The sequence below is a fragment of the Pipistrellus kuhlii genome, unplaced genomic scaffold (genome assembly GCF_014108245.1).
Source record: "Pipistrellus kuhlii isolate mPipKuh1 unplaced genomic scaffold, mPipKuh1.p scaffold_m20_p_10, whole genome shotgun sequence".
Lineage (NCBI taxonomy): Eukaryota > Metazoa > Chordata > Mammalia > Chiroptera > Vespertilionidae > Pipistrellus > Pipistrellus kuhlii.
The window spans coordinates 19741101-19754841 of NW_023425405.1; the positions used below are offsets into that span (position 1 = coordinate 19741101).

The window sequence follows — 13741 nt, forward strand, 5'->3', positions numbered from 1 at the left end:
TTTAGATGAAGATCTAGGGCAGTGGTCGGCAAACTGCGGCTCACAAGCCACATGCGGCTCTTTGGCCCCTTGAGTGTGGCTCTTCCACAAAATACCACATGCGGTACATATAGTACAATTGAAATTTCATGGCCCATGCGCAGAAGTCGGTTTTCGGCTCTCAAAAGAAATTCAATCGTTGTACTGTTGATATTTGGCTCTGTTGACTAACGAGTTTGCCAACCACTGGTCTAAAGCATCTGGAAACAACTAGTGATCTTTAGCTTTGTGCTTTTTTTTTTTTTTTTTTTTTTTTTAGGGAGCAACTGGTTTAATATTTAATGAGAAAAAAATGAATTTTTGAAAAATTTTCAGATTGACATTATTAAGCCTTCATCTCCTTGTGAAATTGTAAAATGCTGATATACTGCAATAATTACTTCTGGCAGTGGTGTGCCGGGTGGCACGGTGATTCAGCAGCTCTTTGGGGGATCACTATAGAAAGCATCTCTTGAAACAAGCAGAAAGAATCTTTCCTTAAGTCATCTTAATAATTTCATAAGGATAAACATTATCACTCTTACCCATAAACTATTTCACTTTTCTTTCATGTCAAGCACTAATTTTAATTTTAATTCAGCACCTTGTTAGAGAGTCTTCAGGTTTTTTAGGTAGCATGCTCAGGGTACAGATTTGACATAAAACAAATTTTATGAGTAATAACAGTTTAAATTTTAAATGCATAAAAATGTGCATTATCAGTGGCAACTTAAATAATGAAAAATTAACTGCAAGTATGAAGTGTTAATAGATTAAGAAACACTTTCCCATGTATTTGTTAACTGCATTTTTATCCAAACTAACAAATGAGAAAACTAAGATGTAGAAAGAACAAGTGACTTACTCAAGGTCACACAGCTGATATAAAAATGGCAGAACCTGGACAAAAATCCAAGTCATCTGCTCTCTTTCATACAAAACCATGACCCTCTACTGCCAACATTAAATTGTTAATTTCTGAAACGTTTTTTAAATTTTAAAAATTAAAAAAATTTACTTCCACTTCTATATAGCATAGTATATCTCAACTGAGACAAATGAAGTTAATGCTTTTTTAAATAAATGGGCTCTTTTTTGCTTATGCTTGCTTACAAGTAAAAATAATACTGCTTATTTCCTAACGAAGATACCTTCAAAAGCAAAGACCACACTTCAACTTTGTACTTCCCCACAGAACTATGTAATGCTGGACACATAGTAGGTGTTTGATAAATACTTGCTGATCTCATATGAATAACTACAGTAGAGTTCATTTAAAAGGCAATAAGTGGGATTGTTAAAAAACAGAACAGTATTCAAGCTATTAATAAGTATTTAAGTAGTAATAAAGATGGCCTTGTTTTCTCTCTGAGTTTATAAGATGATTTCAGTCAGAATTTTCAATTTTGTATGCTTTAAAAATTAACTGATGATTATGAAGTTCAATGTATTTCTAGGATACAAAACTATTATAAATGCCAGCTTTGTACTGTTTACATCATTAATCAATACTGGAGAGCATTATATTATGTGACATTATGAATTACAGTACAGTGGATACTAGGTTAATAGAAGTTACTTACTTGAATCAATACAGGAAAATTATCTACTACTATAATTAAAAATGCATACATTTAATCATAATTCTTCTTTACATATTTCTATTTGCTTATAACTAGCTAAATGCCACCACTGCTGTCTTCCTAAGTTGTAGAATCTGTGCAGTAGTATTGTTTATAATGAGATCGAGGGAAAAACACAAGGTTGTCTGTTACAGTTGAGTCCAGATACTGGCTGCAATGACCTCATGGTTCAGTCATTTCCGAGCATCAGGGGATGCATCAGAGCCAGTAACTCTGTAAGACTAGGAAAGTTCCTGGACCAGAGGCTGAATCTGCACCATTCAGAAGAAGATACATGCATTCTGGTGTAGTGGTTATACTTATTACCCTGCTGAAAGTTTTTGTTTTGTTTTTTAACTTGGCCAGTTAATGGGCTAAAATTGCCAAAAACGAATCCACAGTACCTTCACTTGAAAGTTCCACATACCGTCTATTTACCAGCCTAAGTACCGAGAGTGGATACTGGCCACAATTTTAACTCATAAAAAGAAATTGTTTTATCTTAATTTTTATAGTTAAAGAAAAATAATCAGGTAATTAAAAACACTTGGAGCTGTGAAAAGAACATAAAAAAAAAGAACCCAAATCATGACATAACTGAAAAAATATAGATAGCTCTTATTTCTTAAACAAAACATATTCTATAAACACTAAAATGACATCTACAGAAAACCAAAACATCACAGTAATATACTGTGTGGGAAGGTGGCACAATCAGTCAAACCTAAATTTTTAAATTTTTAAATCAAATGACTAACCATTCCCATCTCTTAACTAGTTTTGGCATCATGTAGAGTTTAAGTAGGCCACTTATAGGCATTTAGTATTTCCACAAAATCCTTCCTGAAACCTGGTAAGATCCATACATTGATTCAGTCACTTGGGCCAAAAAGGCTAATTCATAAGCTACTTCATATTTATTCCATGATATATTGGAATGAAGACAGAGTAAGAAATATCTCTTTGAAAATACACATTTGAATGCAATCACGATGGAGGATGGTATGGATTTCTTTTTCTTAGCACTGCACATGATACTTAGTATAGAAGGAAAAGTTCTGCTACCTTGGCTCAGTAAATAAAAGGATATCCATAATATGGCCATATTTCTTCTTCATAAAAATAAATTTGATCTTATTTGCCTATATTTTCTTTGTAGGAACTTGTATAATGCTCTCCTGTCAGCACTGGAAATATCTCCACTCCACCCCACTCCAGCCCTGAAATTACTTATTTTTAAGCAATAGGGGGAAATATTAACTATCATTAGCTGGCATTTAGTAAAAATTGTGCATAAAAGAGATACATGATTACTTTAAAGCTCAATTCAGATACTTAGCCTCAATATGCACTGGCTAAGTTAGGATAGATGGAAGAAACTACAAGAAGCACCCATTTTCCTTCAAACCCATGTCTTAAATAATTCTTTAGAAGGTTAAGAAATAAAAAAACTAAACACACACACACACACACACACACACACACCTGCAAAAGGTCTACTCCTACATGCTTGCTTCTACACAATTAATATAGTATAATCCTATTATATTACGGCTTATTTGCAGAGTTGAACAACTAAGTCAAATCTTATTTCCCAACAAATTAGGTACACAGAATAAAAGCATCATAAAATATAACCTTTATGGCAGGTGTTTGGTCCTGCCCTCCAACATCAGCAGTATGAAGGCCCTCTGTAGTTATAAATGCATTTGAAAAACTAGAAATATGACAATTTAACCAAACTTATAATACTTTTTCCACAAATAGGAAAAAGATATTAAAGCTGTTCTCTTTGGAACCCAGGTCATCAGCAAAAATGAAAATGCAAAAAGCCTTTGTTATATTTAGGGGGGAAATGCCATGTCAAACAAAATGAGAAATGTGGGGTCTTTTATATGTAGGTCTAACACATCAGCTATGAAAGTGTTTCCCTGCAAAGAGTCTTGTTGTGTCATCACAAAAGTCGGGAGTGCAGAGGGGGAAGGTGGGATATAAGGTCATCAACCTGGATAACAGTATGCACCTTGGATGTTAGCAAAAGCGAAGCTAATAGCTTATAAAAAACATGAAATATATAAAATAAAATGATTTCCATATACATCTTAATTTAAAATAATTAATGCATCAAATCCCTGTTTAAGACTTTAACCTGAATATCAAATTTAAGAGTCCAGACTAGTTACTGTTACTGTGGCTCCTCCCCACATGTAACACACACACTATCAAAAATAATTTAAAAACCTTCACATTCTTAAATCTAAATTAGTGAGATATTTCTCCAGAAATCTTCCAAATAAATAGCTTTAAAAAAAAAAGAATTTAAAAGCTGTTAACTTTTTAAAAAATCTGTTAAATAAATTATTGATAATTCTTTACCACTGAAAATAAATCAAGACACTACCAACAACAAAATGAAATTCAAGCCCTGACAAGAGACCCTTTTCAGTTCAAGGTCTCCGTTTAAGGTTCTACCCTCCTTCTTCCTCTCCCCACCAGGTCCAAAATGGTTATTGCTGAGTGGGTGTGGCACAGTGAGAATGCAGCATCAGGTTCATTTTGTTCTCCAGGCAGTGTTCTTCACTGGACATGCGTGGCGGAAGCTCCAGGCTCCCACACCCCCGAGACTGGTCTCCAAAGGGAAGAGTGATTCCAACAGAAGCTCCATCAAACAAAGAAACGTGCATGGCCATTTCTGTTCAACTTAAGGATCTTCCCAAGGCGTTGTTTGGCTGTTGCCATTCCTTTTTTTGGACGTTTACCTATAAAACACCAACAACAGTGTAAATAATGATGCAAATCATACAGGATCTGGAATTCTGAAAGGGAGGGTTCTGAGGCAAGCAAGTCTTCCAGGTGTTCTAAAAGGGCAAAGTCACACTCCTGGAATTCCATTGTTACACTCCTGGAATAATCCCTGCCATCTCCTCATGTGAGGGATAAAGGCCAACCTCCTTCACAGGACTTGTGTGGCCCTCACACAGTCTGATCCCCACCCATCTCTTCAGCATGAGCTCTTACCATATTCTGCAGCAAACTGTGTTCAACAACAAAATGGATTGAAGTGCTATTTTTTCACCTTTGTACCTTAGGTCACAGTAGCTCCTTACCTCCAATGCTATGTCACTTCCCCAACTTGGCAGGGCTAACTAACTCATTACCATCTTTTCCAGGATCTACCTCCTTCTCCCAAAAGCCACTCCTGGTCTTTAGAGGTAACTCAGTATCCTGCTGTTCCCACAGTAACCTGTACAAACTGCTATTGTTGTAGTATCCATATGCATCAGGCTGTGAGCAACTTGACTGCAGATACTACCTCTATCAGAACTGTCACTCTCGCCATCTCACACAGTCAGAAATACACATAACCTACAAATGTGCAGCAGTTACCTTTTGTTGCCTGGTTGCTGATAGGAGGTGGGTTTGATGCAGGTCTCTTGGTGGGATGAAGGGGCACTGAAAAGGAAGTTTCACCAACTGGCCTTTCTGGGCTTACACTGCCATGACTTATCTGGCATGCCCCTGAAACCAAGCTTGAATTCTGCATGTACTTTCCATTCTGAGGGCTTGAGCCACTGCTGTCCACAGAATTCCTACTTTGTAGCTTTTGACTGATTTCTGATGAACCTTCCTTTTTTATGTATTTATGGCCTCTACTTGGATCCTAAAGAATGAAAATAAGGCTGAATTATCAAGGTTCCTTTAAAAGAAGTGAAGTTTTTAATCTCTTTATACATTACCAAGCCAAGAGAGAGAAAAATTAGACTACTGAACTTTGGTTTTCTTACAAATAGTAGTCACAGAAGACTACCCTTCATAATAGCCCACTTATTCCAAAAGCTAAAAGCTCTGAAGGATTCAAGTCTTGAAGTTGCATCATAACTTAACTCAAGAAGCAAGCATTATATATGGATGGGGAGAGTGGGAAAGAGGAAAGGAGAGGAAGAGGGAGAGGGAGACAGAAAGAGACAAAGAGAGGCAGAGACTGAGAGGGAGAAAAGAGGGGAGGAAAAAGGGAAGGGAGGGAGAATGAATGTAATTTAAACAAGCCATCCTGAATTCAGTGAGCACGTGGTGTGAAAGGAAGCCAAGATGGGAGAAGTGGTACTACTGCTCATATGGCATAGTTCTCATATATCTTTCACTGTGTTATATATTATCTTTTTTAAAAGTTAACTTCCGTAGGTTCATCTCTACTGTATTTAACAAACAAACAAACCCAGATCCTGTAACAATTTTTCCTTCAGTCTCTTAAGATTGCTGCGTGAACTGTAATGAAAAAACAAATACTGCTACTGATTGATAGGTCTTGAAATTAATGGAGAGAGACATGACCAAAATTAAAAGAGAAAGGAAAAGACAAACTTGAAAAGATAGAGCATACTGCAGATGTTTCACAAAATTACCTTTAATTATGTGTGTGAGATATAAAACATATCTCTGATTCTCTTTAACCTTATTTTCTTATGTCTCCAATTCTGTAATCCTATCCTATCTAATAAAGAGAAAATATGCTAATTGATCAGCATGCCTCACAAAGATGGCAGCACCCACAGCCAATAGGGAGGAAATATGCTAATTGACTGTCATACCCTCAAAAAATAGTGGCGCCCACAGCCACAAGATGGTAGCACCCAGTCCCCTCGAACCCCGCTGGGGAAGCAGGTGTGTGGCATGGTTGGGCCTGCCCCCAGGCTCAGGTAACCAGGGCTGGCCGAGGCTTGCACTGCCAGCAGTGGCAGCAGCAGAGGTGTGATTGGGGTGTGGCCTCTCCCGGGGCACCTCCCGCCCGAGGGTTCCTGGACTGTGAGAGAGGGCAGGCTGGGTTGTGGGACACCCCCCACTCCAGTGTATGAATTTTCATGCACCAGGCCTTTAGTGATTAAATAAGTTTTAAAAACAGCATTAAATACAGATTTGCTTTAAATTATTTTGCAAATATGCTTGAGCATGAAGAGACAACTGCTATGATTTGACATGCCTCTGAATATCTTTCTCAGTTATAAACAAAAGAAATCTGATTGTCTCCAAAATGATCATGCTAATCATCTATCCTCTTCTTTATATTCAAAGACAACTATAAAAACAAGTTAGATTTAATAATAATAGCTTACTTTTCACACTGAATCCTATATTGAAGTTATAAACTTCATGACCAGCTATAGTGAGGCACTATAAAATCATACATTGAATAAGTGAATTATAATAGTGAAGGGATTTCTTACCTGACCTTTGAGTCTGGAGGATACTGTTCTAGTAAAAGAACTTATACAAACTGCCTTAAAAAATAACCTGGAGTTTTGGGGTTTTTTCCTTATTGTAAAAGCGACTGGTGAGTATTTAGAAAATATAGATAAGCCAAATGAAGAAAATAAAAAATATCCATAATTTATTACTCACAAGTATGCTTGGAGTTGACTGTCAACTCCTGAATCTAAATGTCACTGTTGGATTCTGTGGGCTCAATCCCCAGAAGGAGACAGGTAAGGAAGTAACTAATCAGTGTTTCCCTCTCTTATCCATGTTTCTTTCTCTCCCCCTTTCCCTTCCTCTGTAAAATCAATAAAAATATTTTTTTTCTTTACAAAAAGGAAATTTTAAAAAGCTATATGGGGTTCATTTTGTTTGGTATGAGTATTAATATGCTGGGATCCAAAGATATAAACTGGCCTCTCTTGAGCAAGAGTTCTTAATTTGAAGTCAAAGAGTGGTCTGGGGAATAAATCATAAGAATATGTAAGCAAAAGTCAGCCTTTATGATGATCATTTTCTGGAAAGAGAATCTATAACTCTCATCAAATTCTCAAAGAAATTAAACATCTAAAAATGTTCAAGCCCTGGCCGATTTGGCTCAGTGGATATCAAGCATGTCAAACTTATGGTCACGGGCATGTACCTTAGTCACAAGCTCCTCCCCGGCCTGGGCCCTGGTTGGGGAATGTGCAGGAGGCAACCAATCTATGTGTTTCTCTCACATTCAATCAATATTTCTCTCTGTCTTTCCCTCTCTCTTCTACTCTCCCTAAAAATCAATGGAAAAATATCCTCTGCAAGGATTAACATAAGTAAATAAATACAACTTAAAAAATAAGAAATTAAAAATGTACAAGAAACAATGACAGATTAGAGATCCTCTGGTACTCTTCTTTCATGTTTCATTCTAACTAGACACATAGAAAGGTACTGGCAGCTAATATTTTTTAACTACTTCTTTGAATAAACTATTCTTTTCTGGATCATGGTATGTCCATGAGTTTTGCATTAGGCATTATATCAGAATCTCTAAAAATGGATAGTTGTTCAAATGTGGATTTAATTGTAATTTTTTATCTTCCCAGATCTAATGGTTGTTAACTAATTGTAGTTAAAAAAGAAGAAGGAAAGCAAAAAACAGAGCTAATGACTATTCTAAATCTCCTTTTAATGTTCAAAGCTTGAGTAACAGGTGGAAGAGGATCCAAGATGGCTGCACAGGTAAACACCTAACCGCAGCCGCACACAACAATTTCAATAAAATACAACTAAAATATAAAATGGACATTACCGCCGGGACCAGTTTGGCTCAGTGGATAGAGCGTCGGCCTGCGGACTGAAAGGTCCCGGGTTCGATTCCGGGCAAGGGCATGTACCGTGGTTGCGGGCATATCCCCAGTAGGGGGTGTGCAAGAGGCAGCTGATCGATGACTCTCTCTCATCGATGTTTCTAACTCTCTACCCCTCTCTCTTTCTCTCTGCAAAAAATCAATAAAATATATATTTTTTAAAATAATAAATAAATAAAATGGACATTACCCAGAACTACAGAAAAGTCAACTGACTGGAAATTCTACAACGAGAAGCAAGGAGAAAACCAGAAGGAAGAGCGGAGGAGCTGTAAAAGCCTAAGGTACGGAGACACATGGCTTGCAGAGAGGACAGAGCCGGAAAGGGGGCGGCTGAGTGCCTGGCTGGCATTCCCTAGCAGGAAGGAGATAAAAGCTCCGGACTGTGCTGAACCCCAGTTCTAGGCCAGACCCTGGGGACCCAGGCTCAAACAGAGGGAGCCTGGGCTGTGAGGCGGAATCCCAAGGGAGCGGCAAAAGGCAGAGCCCCCAGAGGCGCGCACATTGCACGCAAAGAAGAGACGGTTGTTTGTGCCGCGGGATTGCCCTGGCGGGAAGAAGACAAAAGCTCCAGACTACTCTGAACGCCACCTCCAATCCCACTTCCAACTGAACTGAACCCCAGTTCCGGGCTCATTGGGGGAGAGACTAGACTGTTTGGTAGCAGGCGAGGGCACCTCACTCTCAGAGGTGCTTGCAGCTAGTACTGAAGGACCCTGAGAAACACTGAGACTCAGGAGCCGCATAGGGCGTAGCTGACGGAAGCCAAGGCTGTAGGCTCCACCCTGAAACTCCGCCCCATCTAGGCAGAACACAGAGACTTTTAAGGCTACCAACTCAGGGAAGCTGCGAAAATGCCGAGACAAGAAAATAGATCACAAAGGAAAGAAATGGAGGACAAAAAGTGACTGGATATAGAGTTCAAAACCACACTTATAAGGTTGTTCAAGAATCTCCTAGAAAAGGCCGATAAAATAAACGAGACCTATGAGGATATGAAAAGGGATCAACTAGAAATAATAAGGGATCAACAAGAAATAAAGAATACATTGTCTGAAATAAAAAATATTATACAGAGTCCTAAAAACAGAATGGGAGATTGCAAGAATCAAGTCAAAGATTTGGAACATAAAGAACCAGAAGACACTCCTCTGCAGAAGCAAGAAGACAAAAGAATCCAGAAAGTTGAAGATAACGAAAGAAACCTCTGGGACATCTTCAAGCGAACTAACATCAGAATTATGGGGGGTCCCAGAAGATGAGAGAGAGTAAGATATTGAAAACATACTGAAAGAAATAGTGACAGAAAACTTCCCCCACCTAGTGAAAGAATTAGACTTACAAGTCCAGGAAGCGCACAGAAGTCCAAACAAAAGGAATCCAAAGAGGACCACACCAAGACAAATCATAATTAAAATTCCAAGAGCAAAAGACAAAGAGAGAATATTAAAAGCAGCAAAAGAGAAACAGGTAGTTACCTATAAAGGAGCACCTATACGATTGTCAGCTGATTTCTCAAAAGAAACCATGCAGGCCAGACGGGAATGGCAAGAAATATTCAAGGTGATGAATAGTAAGAACCTACAGCCAAAAATAATCTACCCAGCAAAGCTATCACTCAGAATCGAAGGCCAGATAAAGAGCTTCACCAATAAAAAAAAAGCTAAAGGAGTTCATCACCACCAAACCAGAATTATATGAATTGCTGAAGGGGGTTCTTTTGGAAGAGAAAGTAAATAAAGATAAAAACTATGAACAACAAATATGTAACCATCAACAAGTGAATCTAAAAACAAAAAAAAATTATTTTTTAAATCTGATGAACAATATTAACTGGTGAATATAATAGAATCAGAGGTATGGAAGGGGAATGAACTGACGATTCTCGGGGAAAAGGGAAGTGGGGGATGTGGGAAGAGACTGAGCATAAACTGTGCATCTATGGATGAGGACAATGGGGGGGTGGGGAAAGAGCAGAGGGTGGGGTGGGAACCTGGTGGAGGAGAGCAATGGAGGGGGTGGAGGGAAAGAGGAACATCTGTAATAATATGAACAATAAAGATTTATTTAAAAAAAACCAAAAAACAAAAAAAACTTGAACATACCTGAAGATTAAATCTGGAAGTTGTATCAAATTGTTTATTCCAGGAGGAACGCCTCAAATCCTGATCTTCAGTTTTGACATGGTATCCTAGAGAGAAGTTTAATCAATTATCTTTACACAAACTTGATCTCAAAGAACAAAATTAGCTAAATGCTTAAAACTGAAAGCAAATTTGTTATCATTTTTATTAAAAACTGAGTATGTTAATTCTTTATTTATTCATGTATGTTTACCACATTTCTTTCCCTCTCAAAAACAAAACATTCCTTCAATCCTCTCAATGGCTGCCTTTATATGACAGTTTTATGCCAGATGCTGGAAGACTAGAGTAAAATTTTATGGCCATCTGCTGTAGATGTAAAACCAAGCACAATACACACTCTCTAAAAATGATATATTTTTTCCATACAGAATAAAGGCATATGTTTGTCTGCATTTTGCAGTATTTGCACAGAAGCTTTCTTTTCAAGGGACCAAACAGATTATAGAGAGACAGAATGGTATAATGAAAGTACAGACAAACCTAGATTTGAATTTTTGCTCTCCAATTACTGATGCATTTTTAGATAAATTGTTTAATCTCTCTAAACCTCAGTTTTCTCTTAGATAATGAGCAAAGGGATCAGACAGTCATGGGTTCAAATTCCAACATCAATGAATACATATGGGGAAGTTAAATTAACTTCACTAAATCTATTTCCTTTACCTGTAAAGTTATATTACCTACAACAAAATGTTGTATCAAGAATTAAGTGGAATAATGTCAAATTCCTGGTACATAGTTGACATTTAATTCCATGAGAACGAACACAAATGCTGTAATAGGCATAGTCCTCCTCACACTTTTAGGGAAACAAAATTTCCCTTAAAGGCACAGAAAAGAAAACACTCTAGGCATCACTGATGTTGCTATTGAGTTTCCTCTTTCCTAATACTTCCTTTAAAGCGAAAGAGAGAATGTCCTCAATTAGAAAGTTCAACATTTGTTTTCCCTCCCACAAAAGAAAATAAGGGTGATTGTTCAAGCTTAGCAGGCCATTTAAAGGCCCTGGATGGTATTGCTAAGTGGTTTGAGCATCAGCTCACACACTGAAGGGCTGTGGGTTCACTTTCTGGTCAAGGACACATATCTGGGTTGCAGGTTCAATCCTTGGCCCCAGTTAGGACACATTTGGGAGGCAACCAATCAATGTGTCTCTCTCACGTTGATGTTTCTCTTTCTCTCTCTCTCTCTCTATCTATCTATCTATCTCTCTGCCCCCCACCTCCCCTCCATTCTCTCTAAAAATTAATGGAGAAATATCCTTGGGTGAGGATATTTATTAATATATTAATAATAATTAATAATAAAATAAAGCACCAAATATTCCTTCCACTGTAACCAACTTATAAAAGGGAAATAACACTATTGCTCAACAGCAATGCTAAAATTATGCTGGTGAACATGACTCTCAATCCCAGTTAATTTACATTTTAAATTCTTATACTTGCGTCTTACATAACTTGTCAACATTACATATATTTTGGCCAATAAATATGCTTAATATCATTTCCAACTAAAAATGTGCAATAAACAGTTATTCATAATCTCTAATTTCAACTGGAATTATAGAGTTATTAAATTTGGGGTCATGAGTTACTTTTAAGTTTCTTACCACATTCCACTGGTTTATCATAGCGGTACAGCTGCCTATCCTCGTGGTTACTGCTGTGACAGCTGCTGGGATCCTGGAGAGAGTTTCTTTCACTGCTGCAGCCTGTGCTTTGTACCTGCCTTTGTAAACATGTGGAATAGTGCAACCCTGCCATAGAGAGCATGCCCTGAATCGCTTCTTCCTCTGTGCTCGTTGAGGTAGGACATTCCCTAAAAAACAGATAACCAAAAATACAAGAGCCTATTTAGTCTGATGGCATTTTGGTAAATTTTAAAACTAAAAGAAATGTTTTCATGGCCTTTATATCACACTGGAGGCCCGGTGCACGAATTTGTGCACCCATGGGGGATCCCTCGGGTTGGCCTGTGGGATTGGGCCAAAACCAACTGACATCCTGAGGGGTCCTGGATTAGAGAGGGCACAGGCCAGGCTAAGGGACTCCACCAATACTCAATCTGGCTAGGGAGAGACGAGGGAGGTTGGCCAAAAGGGAGGGACCATGAAAGGGCTCCAGGGTGTGTCTGGCCCATCTCACTCAGTCCCGATCAAGCTAACCTACTGGACAGAGTGTCTGCTTCCCGGTGGTCAGTGCACATCATAGCAACTGGTCAACTGTCTGCCCCCTGGTGGTCAGTGCACACAATAGCGAGGGGTTGAGTGGTCTTAGCATATTATGCTTTAATTGGTTGAGTGGATGACCAGACAAGCAGACAATTAGCATATTAGGCTTTTATTATATAGGAATGCCATGAAAAAACTAACATAAGCAAACCTACCTTTTAACTGCAATTTCACTTTTAGATGTTTTCTGGCTCTTTTGAAGAAAGTTCCTCATCACATTAGCTTCCTCCTTAAAGTTTGATGTTATTTTTTGTTTCTTTTCATCACCTGAACTTTCAGACTCTTCAGTGGTAAAATTATTTTTCTAAGATAATAAATAATTAAATGAAAGAAAAGCTATATAAGAAATCTGACCAAGACTGTACAAACAGACAAAAAATACTTTATCTGTCTAGGGAAAGTTAGAATCTTAATTATCATGAAATTATTTTTGTATTTCATATTAAAAAAATCTCCATAACTATAGTAACATAACTCCATAGTAAAAAACACACAGTACATGTTTTGTTTTTTTTAAGGTTAAATGAAATATAAAACCTAGGAGATATATGAGAAACAAAAGAACAGTATTTCACAAAAACAAAACAAAACAAAAATACAAACCCAAAATGGCGGCAAAGGTAAACAACTAATCTGCCGCCTCACACAATTTCAAACTACAATTTCAAAACTACAACTAAAAGACAAAACATCTATCACCCAGAACTACAGGAAAGCTGGCTGAGAGAGAAAGGAGCACAAGCGCTGAAAAGCTGAAAAGCCTAGGCACAGAGGCACTAGAATCAGGCTGGTGGCGAGCGACTGGACACGTGGCTTTTTTTCAGCCCGAAGGGAAACAAGTTCCCGATCACTTTGAAATCCAGTTTCTGGGGCCAAAAGGGGGACCCAGACACCTACAGGGAGAAGCTGGTCTATTGGCCATCAGGTCCAATGGTGACTTTTTTGCAGAGGTGCATGCAACAATCATTGTTTACTGCACTGGAGCGTGGGGACACGGGGATTTGGAAACAAGTAAAGGTGGAGATAGCTGACAGCAGCCATCGCTGTTTGCCATGCCACGTTCTGAGACCCCCCCTGCCCTGAGGCCCCACCCCGCACATTATACAAACCAGTCCAGGCTTC

General features: G+C 38.2%; 1 protein-coding gene across 3 annotated transcripts in view; it reads right to left on the bottom strand.

Moving 5' to 3' along the window:
* Positions 1-591: 591 nt before the first annotated feature.
* Positions 592-13741, bottom strand: part of KDM7A (lysine demethylase 7A) — a 78087-nt gene continuing 64937 nt past the window's right edge. For all 3 annotated transcript variants that reach the window (XM_045577451.1, XM_036428641.2, XM_045577445.1), the window contains 5 exons: positions 12775-12923; positions 11999-12207; positions 10345-10430; positions 5028-5301; positions 592-4399 (listed from right to left, as the gene is read on the bottom strand). In XM_045577451.1, coding sequence (XP_045433407.1) covers positions 4305-4399; positions 5028-5301; positions 10345-10430; positions 11999-12207; positions 12775-12923 — 813 coding nt within the window. In that variant the 3' untranslated portion in view covers positions 592-4304. The remainder of the gene's footprint in view (positions 4400-5027; positions 5302-10344; positions 10431-11998; positions 12208-12774; positions 12924-13741) is intronic.